General features: G+C 37.0%; 1 protein-coding gene across 11 annotated transcripts in view; it reads left to right on the forward strand.

Annotated features, from left to right (window-relative positions):
- ATP8A2 (ATPase phospholipid transporting 8A2) overlaps window positions 1-16,917 on the forward strand; it is a 592,801-nt gene that overhangs the window by 400,432 nt on the left and 175,452 nt on the right. For all 11 annotated transcript variants that reach the window (XM_070240119.1, XM_070240124.1, XM_070240123.1 and 8 more), the window contains one exon: window positions 11,137-11,211. In XM_070240119.1, the coding sequence (XP_070096220.1) occupies window positions 11,137-11,211 (75 nt within the window). The remainder of the gene's footprint in view (window positions 1-11,136; window positions 11,212-16,917) is intronic.

The following is a 16,917-nucleotide window of genomic DNA, read 5'->3' on the forward strand; positions in this document are numbered from 1 at the left end:
ATACCATAAAATCCAGCAATTCTACTTCTGGATATATACTCAAAAGAATTGAAAGCAAGGATTTGAACAGATATTTGGACACCAGTGTTCATAGAAGCCAAAAGTGGAAACAACCCAAGTGTCCATCCATGGAGGAATGAATAAGCAAAGTGTGGTATATACATACAATGAAATATTATTCAGCCTTAAAAATGAATTCTGGTAATTGCTACAACATGGATGGACCTTCAGAACATTGTGCTGAAAGATAGAAGGCAGGCACAAAAGGACAAACATTGCATGATTCCACTTGTATAAAGTAACTAGAATAGTTAAACTCCTAGAGACAGAAAGTAGAAGAGTGGCTATTAGGGACTGCAGGGAGGGGGAATGGAGAGTTATTGTTTATGGAACAGTTTTGGTTTGGGACGATGAAAAAGTTCTGGAGATGGATAGTGGCGATGGTTTTCCAACAATGCGAATGTGCTCAATGCCACTGGCTTGTACACTTACAAATGGTTAAAATGGTAAATTTTATGTTGTGTATATTTTACCACGATAAATAAAAATATATTGAATAGTTTTTGAGATTCATAGTTTTTTTCAAAGGCAATGTATGCGCTGTCCACATATTTGAAGAACCTGTCTAGTGTCCTGCACAGCCTGCACTCAGCCCTCTCCTCTCGCTTCACTTTCCTTGCTCTAGCCACCTGGAAATTCACATCTGCACAGTTATGTACAAGTTGTTCCCTCTACGTTTAGTGTCCCTTCTCCCCCACCCAATTGATGCATGGAATCTGCTGCTGTAAGACCGGCCCAAGTGCCCACCACCTCTGGAAAAGCTGTGGTGATTCCTATAGACAAAGCCCATTTCTCCCTCCTTTTATGTTCCCAAAGAATTTTTCTGTAACCCTGATTTGTCCCAAACCTGTCCCCAGCTGCACTGAATTCTTTAAGGGCAAGGATGGCATCTGCTTCACCTTTGTGACCCCTACACATTGCACAGAGCATAATTTGAAGGAGAGTCTTAATAAATGGTTCAATAGCTGAATTTTTAAAAGAATACCTGTGAGTCTTTCCTTGTAATCCTCCCCTGAGAGGGTAGACAGACCTTTCTGCCAATTTCTAGAACAAGAAAATAAGTAAAAGAAATGTCACATCTTGCCCAGGCTACAGGGATCATGTGGCTGGCAGGGGTAGGGGGACAGCATCAAAACTCTGCTGCCTTCTTACGACTCTAGTCTGTGGAACCAGGCATAGGCGTTAAATCTTACTGTCAATATGTTAAGACGTAACTTTATTGGTTATACAACGCATGTTCTCAAATATTTGCCATAGGTCCTGTCCATAAATGAAATGATCTTATACATATTTCTGCTACCCCTTCCATAATAAAACCCCCGCCACTGTTCCAACACCAGAGGTTGGAAACGACTGTGTCATTAATGAACGCTAGCAGATCCTAACCAATGCCCTCCAGATGAAAGACTCATTATTTCATTACTGGTCTCCAGAGCCGTTTGGTCGCCTAACACTGTAGCACACGATTTGAGCTGAAGAATCTAAGCCTTAAACTATAAAAAAATGTAAGTAGTCCTTGACACAATTTGGAGCGATTACATTCTATTGTGCCAAGAATTCCTTATTAAAAATCAATTTAATTTTGCATACACCATCTGGTTGGTTTTATGGCCTTTTATGGGAGGGAAACACGATTTTGTATTTACTTGATGTTCCGTAGTATAAGCATGTAATTTTGCAGAAACAGAGGCATTTTGTAGCATTGAAAAATTAATTAAGGAAACTTTAAAAGTGTTTACCAGACTTCCCCTTATTAACTTTTTGACTTTTGAGCTATAGATTCAACTTCTTGCATTATTTGAGATTTTAATAGAAAATAAAATTCTAAAGTAGGAAATTTGTATGTGCACATCATATGTGTATGCATTTATTTGCATGTAATACTTTCTATTTTATACTTTTTGAAATTCGAACCCCTTTAAACATAACTTAGATTGTCACATTAGTATTAATTTGTGGGGTTCTTTTATTCAAAGAATTTGGATAATGAAAGGTAAGTGGTTTACTTTTGATTGTCTACTGGGTCAGTTTCATCCATGTTAGCAAAAGATTGCAGTATTTTAGCTCAGATATTGCAGGAAAATATTTCAAACTAGAGTGATTGTATCTTTTTTCTTTGGAGGAAGATTAGCCCTGAGCTAACATCTGCTGCCAATCCTCCTCTTTTTTGCTGAGGAAGCCTGGCCCTGAGCTAATATCCGTGCGCACCTTCCTCTACTTTATATGTGGGGCGCCTGCCACAGCATGGCATGCCAAGCGGTGCCATGTCTGCACCTGGGATCCAAACCGGCGAACCTCGGGCCACTGAAGCTGAAGGTGTGAACTTAACCGCTGCACTACCAGGCTGGCCCCTAGAGTGATTGTACTTTATTATGCAAAATGGGGAAGATTTTTCCAGCCTGATTTTCAAAACAGTTTATGCCCTAATCTAAAAAGGATCCTTTAGCTTCCTTACATGGCATCAGAAGCTTAAGATTTGGATCATTTTCTTAAGTTTTTCAATCTGCTTATGTGCTTATAGATGTGAAGTATTTTGTTAATGTTACAGTCTTAAAATATCAACAGCATTATAAGTTTTGTTGTTGTTTGTGCCATGAATTTGATTTCGACTCCTAGCAACCCTATATACAGCAGAGTGGAACGCTGCCCCATCTCTTTGGCCATCCTCTCACTCACTGGTGCTGTATCAGACAATTCATTCATAGGGTTTTCACGGCCAAGTTTTTTGGAAGTAGGTGGCCAGGTCCTTCTTCCTGGTCTATCTTAGTCTGAAATCTCTTCTGAAATCCACTCCACCCTGGGTGACCCTGCTGATATGGCGTAGCTTTCAGCATCACAGCAACACTCCTCCTCCGCCAAGGTATGACAACCGACAGACAGGTGGGTGATGTGCTTCCCTGACCGGGGAATGAAGCCGGGTCATGGCAGTGAGAGCGCCGAATCTTAACCACTAGACCATCAGGGCTTGCTTTGTAAGTTCATAGCCATAAATATTCATTCAATTCTGAATTGCCTTTACTTTGATGTTTTAAAAAATTACTTGTCATTTAGGGTCTATTGTTAATAACTACAGTCTAGTAAACACCTATTTGGTACCAGCCATACTATCTTTAATCTGTTCTGTGCCCTGATTTCCTCATTTGTGAAATGGGGATAATGCCTACTTGTTAGGATTGCTGTGAAGTTTAAATGAGAGAATCCATTTAGAGTGTTGCAAGATTCTTGGCATAGAGTAAGTGTGAAATGCATGTTAGCTTTTATCATCATCATCAAAAACAGGAAAAATGACAATTCTACAGTGTGTGGTTTTCTTTCCATTCATTCAGGGAAAAAAAAGTCACCTGTGCTCACATAGCAATTAAGTGCTCGAACTAGGATGAACCTGTTTGGCCAGTTCCATGATCGGTCCTATGCTCACTTTTATGTGACCTTTCTTCTTTAATGTTAAATATTAATTTTCTGCGTGTATTCATTTATTTAGCACCTACTATATGCCAGCCACTGCGCTAAATCCTGAGCATGTAACGGTGAATGGAATCGATATAATCTCTGCCTGCCTGTGTCTTTCAAAGGGTGGAGTAGACAGATAACAAGGCAACAAAAATCATAGGATGTGAAGAGAGAAATGAGCATGGTGTAGTGTTAGAGAATAACAAGGTCTTTTCTTCTGCATACTTCTTTGAAGTAACGCCTATTTGTTGTAACGATAATAGAGATGTACAGAGTAGAAATGGTTTCCCCTCATCTGCCTCCATGTCTGCTCAGGGAATCAGTAGGGAAATTTAGCGAGCCTTCCATACCTCTCTTTGCACTCATACAAATGTGTGTCAACATGGGGCATTTTTGTTGTGGTTTACAAAATTGGATCCTATACACATTCCTCTGTAGCTTTCTTTTTTGTTTGTTTGTTTGCCTTGAAAAGTCCTTAGAAGTTTTCTAAGTATTTGGTGTTTGTTGCTAGTATTGTACCTGCCCGGGACTGACTCAGAAAGAGAAAACTCACCAAAGATTTTCAAGATGGAGCCATGCCCATTTATTACAATAGTCTGCATCTAATTCTGGCCACTCAATCCTATAATTATTGGACAAAAGATACTTGAGGGAGAAGTTTCTGGGGTATTTTGCTACTACCATTTTTATTATTACTACTACTTATTGTTATTTCTGATAACCTTTGTTCTATTATAGCATTCCTGATTCTTTTCCCTTGATCATCTACCTTCCTACCTACTGACTTATTTATTTTGCCTTTTCTTTTATCAGTCTAATCCTATTTCTTTGGCATATATTCCTTCATTTACATACATATAGATTTAACACGTTAAAAGATAAGTGCTTAATATTTCGTAGACTTGCTACGTTGACCCCTAATAAAGAACTTTAGGGGGATTTTTTTCCTTATGCTTTTTGCTTTGTTGTATTTTTCACTATTAACAATACTTCAAAAACAGGGTATGTTTTTATGTACAGGTGCTTTTATTTATGAGAAATAAATTTCTGAAAACAGAATTTCAAGATGCTTATTTTTTATCCTAATACATATTGCCAGATCAAATTCCAAAAAGATTGTAGGGCTTTAACTTTTAAACAGGTATCTTTAATGCTAGCTAAGCAGTTCAGACTTGATGTGCAAATCAGTAGATCAAGATGTTATTGCCACTTTAGAGAGAAACTCAATGGCTAATTTATTTAATTATTCTCAGTAGGGTTCTTTTCCACTTCAGTCTCTGCCATAGGTCTTGGAAGAACAGAATAAATCAAGGAACAGGTCCTCCCTTCCCCAAAGGAAGCAATCATCTAAGTACGTCGGCTGTTAGTTGAGAGCCTGAGTGGTGGCGGGTCCAGCCTCTGAGGTTGTGCAATGGCAGCCGGGACCTCTAGACCAGACTCTGTGCAATTAGCCAAGACGGTTACTGCATTTTTGGCAGAGAGGCAGCAGTTAAAGCAAAGAAAGATCTTTTTCCAAGAAGGAAAAGCCATTTAATAAATTTGGGTCAGTTTGCTCCTAACAGCACTGCATTTGAGGACCAAAAACCCCAGGAGCTTGGCAAGCTGTCGGTGCTTGGCAGATCTTCCCACCAACTCACCAAGTCTGAGGCCGTCCAGGCAGAACCTGGCCCTCTCCGCTTTGACTGCGTTCATTTAATAGCATTCCTAGTTAACAAGAGAGTAAAGGCAGAGGAGTCTTTTTCCACATTAGTCCAGAAGAGTAAAATTTAGTGTCTGTAAGCAAGCCACGGTCCAGGGAACTGCACATCAGAGAGGAATGGCCATCTGTTTGCATTGAGGGCATTGGTGTATGCAGCTTGGAACTTGTGGTCCACCAAAAATGACATTAATGTGGAGGAATTGGGCAGTGTTTTCTTTTTTGTATGTGAATTAACATTTGTATGTGACTAACCAGTGTGAAAGTCTGATTTTATAATGTGTCAGGGAGCCATCGTGTACCTGTCTCATGAATAAATACAAACTAAATAAGTTTGTAAAAATATTTAAAAATACAGTGTGTTCGCATACTTTTTCCATTTCACCTATGGAAGTCTTGCCAAAATGAAATCAAGTTTGAGCGTTTACAATGTAAGAGAAAACCAGCTCATGGATTTTGAAATTAGGAGATGGACTTTGTTTGTTTTGTTTATTTTGGTTTTAATTCTTTTCTCTACCAAATAAATATTTCCAATGAGATAAACAAGTGTAACCATCTAATGGTGGATTATTTGAATGAAGATTGAAACTGAATTGAAAATGTTGAGAATGAACTTGTTTATACTTTTCAAAAAGCTGCAGCACCTGCAACTGATAAAAATTAGTACAAACAGATCAAAAGTCTTTGAAGAAAACCGTGGCCGAGCCACTGCCAACTTGGACAGAAACAGAACACTGGCTTTTAGAGAAAATATCTCAACATTCAGCTAATCAAAGATGTTAATCTGAAATAAGGATTGAAAATTTTTCTACGGTTCAGGATTGCTTGGAGCGAAGGTTAATGCTGGGAAAGAGATGCTCAATTTCTTAGGATTTTTTTCCCCTTGTATGTTTTGAACAGCTTGAGTGTCTTAGTTATATGAAATTCACTCACAGTCCTTAATTTCTCATTAATAAGTTATAAAGATGTAATTCTGGCTTAGGGATGTAAATTTGTGAAGTTCTGGTTCACATCGCATGTTACTATGGCCTTTAAAGAATAGGGCCTATGGTTCTGTGTATGAGGTTAGGCCAGAGGGGAGTGACTCAAAGAGAAGTGAAGATTTCTGAACCCACACCCCATACATACAAATATAATCATGGCTTCCTGCAGTCTGTCACAGGTCATTGTTTTGCTTGTACATTGCTTATACAATGTTTGTACATTGTAACAAACATCTGTTACAACAGAAGTTCTAAGTTTTATCAGGTTGACCTAATAAATCTATTTCTTTCATCCAGGGTTTTTCAACAGTGGCACTACTGATGTTTTGGATCATATAATTCTTGGTTGTAGGGAACTGTCCTGGGCATTGTAGGATATTTTGCAGAATCTTTGGCCTCTACCCAACCGATGCCAAGAGCACCCTCAAAAAGGTCTCCAGACATTGTCAAGTGTCTCCTCAGAGGCAAAATCAACCCTGGTGGAGAATAACTGCTTGAAACAGTTATATACATAAGACATGAACGTGTTTAAAAAGTTCAGAATAGTACGAGAAGTATGAGTCTCCATACTACCTGCTAGATAGCACATCTACTACCTAAAGATAACGAATATTAACACTTCTTATGTCATCCAGAAAGTTGCCATGCATAAATGAGTATGGACATCTATTCTGCATAATCATAATGATTCAACATATACCTTGATATTTTTCATTTTAATAGGATCTATGGCATTTTTTAATTATAGTGCTTATAGATTTATTTATTCTTTTTAATGTCTGCATAGTGTTTCATTGTTATGGATGAGCCATAGTTCCTTTAACCAGCTATCAATGTCCATGTAGGTTCTAATTTTTTATCTTTCCAAATAATGCCACAGTAAACATCCTTGTATGTTCATGAAGAATACTATGTGATTATAGCTATTAGATATAATTTAGAGTATGTCCCTGAAAATGGAATCCCTGGGTCAAAGGTAAAGTACATTGAACATATTTGTAGACAATGCTAGATTACCATCTGTGTATGAGAGTAGTTATTTCCTTGGGTTATCAAACTTAAATCTTTGCCCGTCTGTTAAGTAAAAAATGATATCCATTTGTGCATGTGTTTCATAAAAAGTAACAGTTCCTGTATCTATAAATTGTTTTTTCCCCTGTGATCACACTGCATATACTCTTGGCCTATTTTCCTAACAGCCTGTCAGGTGTTTTTTTCCTCATTTATTATAAGTCTCTATATATTAAGGAAATTAGGCCTTTGTCTTCAAAGATGTTACAAATATTTCTACTGTTTATTTATTTTCTTTTAAATTTATTAATATTTTTCTCTATAGAAAGTCTTCCAAGTTTATCCCTCTTTTTGTATAATTTCTGAGTTTAATGTCTTATAGTCAGTTTCATATACAAAAAAAACCTTTTCTTTTCCTGTTTTCTCCTAATGCTTTGATTTTTTTATGTGTAAATATTCACGCCATCTGTAATTAATTTGAGTATATGCAGTGAGACCAAAATACCACAAATTTTTTCTATATGTTGTGGTAATTTATTATATAATAAAGGTCCTTTCAAACAAGTGAGATGAAGATGGCTTATTAACCAAATGCTCTTGACACAATTGCCTCATATTTGAGTGCACAATCAGAAAGTTGGATCCATACTAGGCGATTGCAAGGAACCGACAGAGGGCCGTTGTGGCTTTAGTGAAGGACAAGCGGTGTTGTCAGAACAGGAGGCGAGGGCTCCGTCTGTGGGGCTTTGTAAGTCAGTGTTATAAGTTTGATCTTATTCAAATAGTGTTTCTTTTCCATGTTTGTTTGACATATTTCTCTTGTACATGGCATATATTTTGGATTTTATTTTTGTATCCATAGAGCCTTTTAAATTTTTTCTATTATTAATATAACAGCCATATTTAGTATTACTTCTATTATCACATTTTATGTTATGTTTTCAGTTCTTGATGTTTCTTTGGTTTCTATCTTTTGCTAAAAGTCTTGTTATACTTTATTTCCTTAAGGATTTGTAAACATTCACTACTGGCTTCTGGTCCTGTACACCACCAGAGACAAATATGAAGCCAACTTGATTTTTCCACTTGTAGGTTAATTGCCTTTTCCGCCTGAATATATTAAAGAATTGATCTTATAAAATTTTAAAACTCATTAGTTCATGTATCAGGATATGTGTGGGTGTTGATCCTTCTCTATCTGTTGTTTTGTTTCCTGGGGACAAAGGATGCCCTCTCTGCAAGCTGGTTAAGGTTTTAGAATATTTCAGAAACTTTTCTTCTATTATGTCTTTAGACATTTTGTTTTTCTACTCTACAGAGTAGGGCTTTCTTTTTTTAGGTGCAACTTTTTGGAATTTTTTTTTAATTATCTTTGAAAGGCTATCATTTTCTCTTAAAATCAGTGTTAACCTCATGTCCTTTGGTTAGCATTTGTTTTCTCAAGCCTACCCTACCTATCCCTGACTGCTTTCAGCAAGGTCAATTCTGGGTTTTATTTCCCTTTATGTGGCTTTAGTCTGTAACACTGACTGTTTCTTATTTGTTTCCTTCTTTGCTATCTTACATATCTTATTTTAATTCTTATTTCAATGAAAAGCCACCCTTTCTTTACGTCTTTTAGGTTCTCCGAGAACATCAAAATTTTCTTCTGCTCTGTGATCTGGTTCCTTCTATAGAGATTATTTCATGTGCTTTTTGTCATATTCCTTTTTTTTCCATTGTTTTTTGATGATGTCTAGAGGAGCGGGGTTTCAAAGTTGTCTCGGAACACTTTCTCATCAAATGTTCTGTCTCTTCTGCACCTGTCACTTGCTTCTTGGGGGATAAAAGCATATGTGCATATATTGTCCTTCAACTTCAATTTATCTGTTGTGTTGAATTGGTCCAGGGACCTCAGTGTGACTTGTCCTACTTCTCAATTTTACCTTCTAAGTAAGAGTTGGTTCAGCTATTTCTTGGGTGTTTCACCTATTTCTTAGATTAGAAACCTTTTTAATCTGTAGGTTTTGTCAGCTATTAACATTCTACCTCAATGTGATCTAATCTTGTCCTATTTATCAACTTCTTTTCTATGTCATTTGTAGTTTTAATTAAGGCTATCTCATGATTTCATTGAAAGTAGTTCTTTTCTACTTTCAATTATTTTTGCTGTTTTCGATTGATATTAGCGAGGGGAAGGCAACAGGAATATCAGTACTCCATCTTCAACAAAAGACAATACATTAACTGAATTATGCAAGAAAATAGTTAAATGATCACTAGATATTTATCAGTGTTCGCTCAGTTGTTTGACTAGGAAAATATAGAGGTATAACATAATCTTGGGAAAATTAGGTTAAACAATAGACAAATATGTTTGAATCAGGCGTGGATCTGGACTCTCATTGCACTAAAAGTTTGGTTGAAGGATGTCTGCCAAGACCTCGAGTAGTGGGGAGGCAGTGCGATTGCAGTTGTTGTTGTAGGGATGGCTAATATTTGGGTTGGTGTTGTAAAAATATCCTGAGCACAGAGCACAGCACAAATTTCTGGTTCTTATAGTTCTCTACCAATATTTCTTCACCGAGAACAGCCAGGCCTCATGGGGACCTCTTGGGAGGTAGTTGAAATTGAGTGACTAGGAGTGTGGAAGGACTTTTTAAGGTCAGCAAGCTTATCTTAGATTTAGGACGGATCCCTAGGAGTTTTTTGAACCGGGCAATGAGATGATGAAAGCTGTGCTTAAGGAAACTTCATCTGGCAATTGAACTGAGGTGTTTCATTTGATCCCACAGGAACGTGATGAGTCCCTGTTTGTACCACGTATCATACTGGGTACAGTTGTACAGTTAGGGTAATAATTACCATCTTAAGAAACTAAGTCTGGTGGAGTCTAGAAACTGATTTGGAAAAATCTGACGCAGTAAAATTTCAGTATCAGAGTTGATCTCTACGCAGAGATCAGCTGTGTTGCCAGTGTAGTTCCACCATGGTAACGGCCTCAGGCTGTCAGGATTTTACACCACAAGGTGGATTCTGTGATTTTAGCATGGGATACTCTAAAGTCTACCCCAAATCACTGGAATACTGACTTATCCTGTACATTTAACTGAATTTTAAACAGCAGCATTTTGTATTCCACATTTCCGGATTTGCTCCCTTCTAAAGCAGGTTCCCGCCCATCCTCCTGATGGCTCGCCCCTCTTCTACTCTACTCATACCACCTCTGCGTCTTCTCCCAATTATACCCGGTGATGGCTTCTTCTCTAAAATGGTTTTGTACCCCTCTCGTGCATGTCCCTGGCACTTTGCTCTGCAGTTGTTTTTATGTCAGCATTGCCTAATCAATTAGAATTATAGTCTACTTGAAGACATAAATAATAGTCTACATTTTATTTATTTATACATACCATGTTACTCCAAATGATGATTTGAGCATGTTTCTTTCATACTACTGTATTTTGACCTTTGCTGAAGCGGTGGACATTCCATTAAGGAGGGTCACTGTTTTATGAACTAAGAACACACATGACCGACAGGAGTTTTTGCTATTTTTTGTTTACCGTTTTTATCTACTTAAAAGCCTACAAAGGTAAATTATATTTATCAAATAAACTTTATAGGGGAAAAGAACGTGAAGTTGATACTCTTCTAGTCAATGAGAAAGTATTGACACAAAACAGATATAAATTAAACATCAATTGCTTTCCTGTAAATATGTGCATATTACCTCTTAAAATTGATTTGTGCCTTAAATATAAATTTTCCTTAAAATGTTGGTGATTGTGATATTGAGAATTTATATTTTATGAAAGAACAACTGCTCCGGTTCTGCAGCTCTTCATCCCTCAGCAGCTGTGTCCAGCTGGTGGTCCACATTCCCCGCTACTTCTTCAGTAAATGGAAACATTTAGGTCAATATTGATATAAAACTTCATGAACTTTCTTCTCTTTCAGCTTTGGTTCGCCTTTGTTAATGGATTTTCTGGGCAGATTTTATTTGAACGTTGGTGCATCGGCTTGTACAATGTGGTAAGCATTCCCTATCTCTATCTGATAGCATGCAGGACTTCAGTGACATTCCTTTACTGTTTATGTCTCGGAAGTGTATCTAAGTCAATCATCTGTATACATAGCAGGCAGCAAAAATACATCTTTAGGGCCTTTGTTGCTGCGACACATCCTGCAGAAGTGCAAACTCTGCACACATGGTTTCAATCATAGCAGATCATTCTTGAATAACCCCATGAAATTATTAACCCATATATCTTGATAATAGACCCTTGTTACCTCCTTACTAAATGTCTTTGTTACATTTCCATGTTTTTAGCTCAAGTAAAAATTTCTGAACTACATCTAAACTCATTCCACTTCATAATTTTATTTCTGAATTCTTAAACATAGATATTAATATACAGTATATGATCTAGTGTCTTTTTTGTCCTTCTTAAAAGAGTTATCTGTCTTTGTGGAAGAATGTTTTCTCCCACAATTAGTGCTAAAGTAATGAATTCTGACTTCTGACTCCTGGAATGGCAAATGGTAAATAGCTTATTTGGTATTTTTCATGATTTTAGAGTTCTTTTTTCATTACTTGACTTTAGTGAATTCAAAAGCTAGAAATAAGTATAAACTATAAAGTAAAATAATTAAGTAGCTACTTAACTTTTTGTTTGACTGGCAGGAAGAATGAAGGGCCTTGTAGCTTCATGGTTTAGAGACCTTAGTTTGGCATATTTCTTGAGTTGCACTGTCACTCAGATTTTGGACCTTAACGCTGACATTCTCTGCCCTGTGGGAGTTTATACTCTGAAGTCATCATAGATAGATATAGATGGAAGTTACCACACATGCAATAATACAAACCGCGGTGCTATAAATATTTATGGTTTGTATATACATTAGTGGCTGGATATTCAAGTCATCCATGCTCTTGACCTTTATTTTTTGAGTAGCCACTATGCTAGATGCTAGGTATAAAATTCTGCATGTGACAGGTTGCCCTCACCCTGTGCAGCTTACAGGTTAAGAGGGTCAGATGTGTAGACTAACAGGCCACTGAGACTTGAGTTTGGATCTTGAGTTTAAACAGCGTTGGTCAGTTAGTAACTGTGTTACTCACTACAAAATGGGCTGGCATGTTCACCGCTAATACTTATGCCCAGAAAGACAAAGATGACAGGTGGTGAGAGCAGGGCTGAATGGATTTCATTTATCACCTGTGCTAGAAAAGCTACTCTAAGTACCTACTGCATGGATAGGGGCTCACGGACCTCCCCTTGGTATACTAAGGGGAGAGCACTAACTTTGTTAACTTTGTTAACTTTGTTAACTTTGCAGGACTTAAAACTATTTTGAGTATGGTAAAATTATGCAACTGTTTAGGAAGAAATATGCTGACTGCTCCATAATGATTTGGTCCTGGAAAGAGCCAAAGTGTTGTAGAGTTGACACCTCACACAAACCAATGCCCATGTAGGTATTTTATAAATAAGAGGCTGAGACCTAGGAGACTGTCCTTTAGAGCTAAAGCTAGGACTGGAATACGTGTCACCTGGTTATGCAATGAATGGATTTTAGCCCTATTTTCATGCTCAGGCTTGAGAGCTTGATTCTTCTTTTAACACCTTTCAAATTTAATCCAACAAACTTTTATTGAGGGCCTACTAAACGTAAGATGCAAGCTGTCGGACAGTGTTGGTCAAAGCATGGTTCACAGACCACTTGTGTGAGAATAGCCAGGATTTGTTTAAAGATGCAGATTCCTGAGTTCCACCTGACTTAACAGAGTTTCTTAGAGATACTGCATTTTAAACAAATTTTTCTAGTGATGGTTATGCACATAAAGTCTAAGACTCACAGTGGCCTTTGATCCCTAGGGCTGGGAATGTGTTTTATGTACTTTGTGTCCCCCAGACTATAGAGAAGAAAATGTTGTGGCAGTGAAGTGAATTTCAAGGTGAAACAGCCCTGTGTTGCTATGGAGCCCACAGTGCAGGTGTCGGAATCGGCCACCAGGAAGTGGTGGCAGAGAGCTGAGATGTCAAGGATCTGTAAAGTGGGTTCCGAAGGCTCATTGGCCTCCAAAATCAATCATACTGGAAGGGCCAAACCTTTTGAAAGCTTGGAGCTTTGCCCCCACGGAAGTTGTTTTGGTAATTTTTGTTTGAAATAAATTGAAATTTAGAGAAAAGTTCCAAAAAGAGTACAAAGGGCTTCTGTATACCCAGATTCATCCGTTATTAGCGTTTTGCCCCCATTGCATTCCCTCTCTTTACATGCATGTGCATACCCACACATGCGAACTCATTTATTTCTGAACCAGTTGAGACTAAGTTAAGACGACATACCCCCTTACTGCTTACTACTTTAGTGCATAGTTGCTTAGACTGTTCTCTTACGTAACCGCAGTATACTGATCAAAAGCAGGAAATTTAACACGGATACAATACCATTATGTAATCCTTATTAGACCATATTTCAGTTTTGCCATTATTGTGCCAATAATGTCCTATTCATCAGTTTTTTTCTGCTCCAGCATCACTTCACAGAGACCCAGTGCAAGAAGCACTTTGTGACATCTCAGGCATTTGCTGGTGACGCCGTCGTCCCAGTTGGATTCCCCCTTTCCCTTTTCTTCAAGCAGTATTTCTCTCCTGCTTTTTCTTCTTCTGTACTTATTCTTTGTGTTTGATTCCCCAAGCCAGCTAAAGCAGCAAGTCACTGTTTCTCAATTTCAGTCTCAGAGCAGGTTAAATAGCAGTAAAACTGGCTTGAAATTCTTACCTTTCTCAAGATAATGAATGAATGCTGTCCTATTAGATTCTCACTATATCCATAGTCAAATTCCTACATCCTTTTATTTTACGAGTAAAATGAGACTAAAGAGGCCACCAGTGACAAAAGCTACTGTGATCAGATGGATTTCAGCTAAATTTTATCTATTTTTCAGTGAAGCGATAACTCTAATGTCATTTAAACTGTTTCAGAAAATTTATCCCATTTAATTTTATCAAACCAGCATAATTTGAAGAAGAAAACTGTGAGCCAGCTCACTTATTAACATAAATACAAAAATTCTAAATAAAATATCAGCTAATAGAGTTCAACAATGTATCAAAAGAATAAAATATTTAACCAACTAGGATTTATTTCAGGAATACAGAAGGTTCAAAACAAAAAAATCTTTCTAAATGTTATTATATCAGCAAAATAAAGAAGGAAAACATGATCCCATCAGTAGATGCTGCAAAAGTATTGGAGGCAGTTCAGCTGCCATCCCCAAAGAACACTAAGCGAAATAGGAAGGAAGGAAGCCAAGTAACTTTGCTGAAGACTTTTTATAAAAAGCCAGTAGCATGTTGCCATAAATGGCAAAATTCTAAAACTATTTCACTTTAAATAAGAAATTAGTCAGGGCTGCCTGCCATCACTATATAATTCAGCATGGTTTTGGAATTTTTAGCAACTGCCAAGAAAATTAAATAACTATTACAAATACCAGAAAAAAAGATGAACTATTTCTGTGCTTATATAAATATGCAAAAAATGGGCATACAAGTATGTTCATATATGATTGTATATCTAGAAAACCCAGAAGATACGAGTAAAGAAATAGTAGAATTATAAGAGAATTTGATAAGGTGACCAGATCCATAATAAACATATAAAAATCAATAGCTATTTTCTATCCTAGCAATCAATAGCTTTTTTAAAACTCCATCAGTGAGCACTTAGGAATGTAAAGGACGTAATAATTCTTTTCAAAATAACAATTAAAATTATACATTGCCTAGAAATAATTTTTATAATACGTATATGAAAAAAACCAAAATCTTATTGAAATATACAAAACATGATTTAAACAAATGGAAAGGCATACCATTTTCTCGTGTGGGAAGACTTGGTATCATACAAGAATCAACTCTTCTAGAATTAGTGTATAAATTTATGTGATTCCAAATAGAATCCCAACAGGTGATGGTCTTGGAGGGTAGGAGGGGGATTGCAAAAAATGTTATTGAAGTATAAATAGAATTAACAAGTCCCTGAGAATAAATATACAAAGCATGTTCAAAAAAGAACAATCATAAGGGTAGATTTATTTTTACTAAACGTCACTCAAGACTATAAAGCCGCCATAACCAAGTCAATGTGATATTTACATAGATCTAGACGAATAAGCTGGAGAATCTAGAAGTAGTTCCCAGTTCTAGATTCTAGATCTGTAATGTGTGAGAATAAATGTCAAAGATGGTATTTCAGTTTATTGGGAAAGTTTGGATTAATTGTGTTCTCACAGATGGCTCTTTAAATATTTGGAAAAAAATTAAATTGGGCTTCTATCTTGTGCCACATAGATAAACAAATTCCAGATATATTAAGACTTAAATGTGAAAAATAAAACTGTAAGAACCCTGCAAGGAACTCCTGAAAAGTTCCATAACCACAGTTGGACACTCCGAAGCTATTCTTAACCATATAAAAAGTAAAAGCTTTTATATGGCAAAAAAAAAAAACCCATAAAGAAAGCCACTGGACAAAGAGTATATTTGGATAGAATTTCATAAAATAAATCAGAGTTGATATCTGTTATACTCAAAAACCTATTAGAAAAGGGGATAAACCATGAATAGAGAATGGACAAAGGGCCTGACTAGACATTTCACAGAATTGCAAATCTAAATGTAGAACAAATATATGAGAACATGCTCAAACTCACTGGTAGTTGGGGAAATGTAAAGTTTTTTAGAGTAAGAGTTAATATGTTTAATTTTTCAGACTGGAGAATATTAAATATTATGTAACATCCATTGCTGATAGGGAAGCAGGGAAAGATTATTGTTGTCCTATTTGGAGGGAATGATAAATGATTGGCACTTTCTTGAAGGCAACCAGACAGCATCTAGGAAATTAAAAATACTTGTATCTTGGGGCCAGCCCTGTGGTGTAGTGGTTGAGTTCACACACTCCACTTCGGCAGCCTGGGGTTCACTGGTTCGGATCCTGGGTGTGGACCTAGCACTGCTTGTCAAGCCACACTGTAGCGGCATCCCACATACAAAATAGAGGAAGATTGGCACAGATGTTATCTCAATAAGTCTTCCTCAAGCAAAAAGAGGAAGATTGGCAACAGATGTTAGCTCAGGGCCAATCTTCCTCACACACAAAAAAATACTTATGTTATTTTACCCAGCAACCCTGCTTCTGGGAATCCTTCCCATAGAAACAAAAGATGAAGTATATATGTTATAGGTGTTTATTACATATTGTTTCTGAGAACAAAGAAGTGAAAACGGAATGAATGCCTATCCGTAGGTGAATGGTTGAAAAAATATGGTACATCCATGCTACGAATTCTTATGTGAGCATGAAAAAGACCACCTAGTGTTGCACTCAGGGGACCTGGAGACCTTCCAATGATTATAGTGAGAAAAATATGATGAAGAAAAATGTGTATAGTGTCTTGTTTCTATAAAACAAATAATGATTCCCAAACAGTCTACACATGTGTGTATAGCATGCTGTAAGCAGGGTGAAAAATATAGTAAGGCATACTAGATTGTTAGCCTAGTGGTAAAAGGTGGGGCAGGATTTGAAGTGGGTAGAAGGAGAAAGTTAAGTAAAAATTAAAAAGTAAAGATGACAGTATAAACAGTATGCATGATGGCACATTTAAGCAAAACAGTTAAAGTGAGTTTTTGCGCTCAGAGCATGCAGAGCCTCAGAGATGTTCAT

Source organism: Equus caballus, chromosome 17 (genome assembly GCF_041296265.1).
Source record: "Equus caballus isolate H_3958 breed thoroughbred chromosome 17, TB-T2T, whole genome shotgun sequence".
Classification (NCBI taxonomy): domain Eukaryota; kingdom Metazoa; phylum Chordata; class Mammalia; order Perissodactyla; family Equidae; genus Equus; species Equus caballus.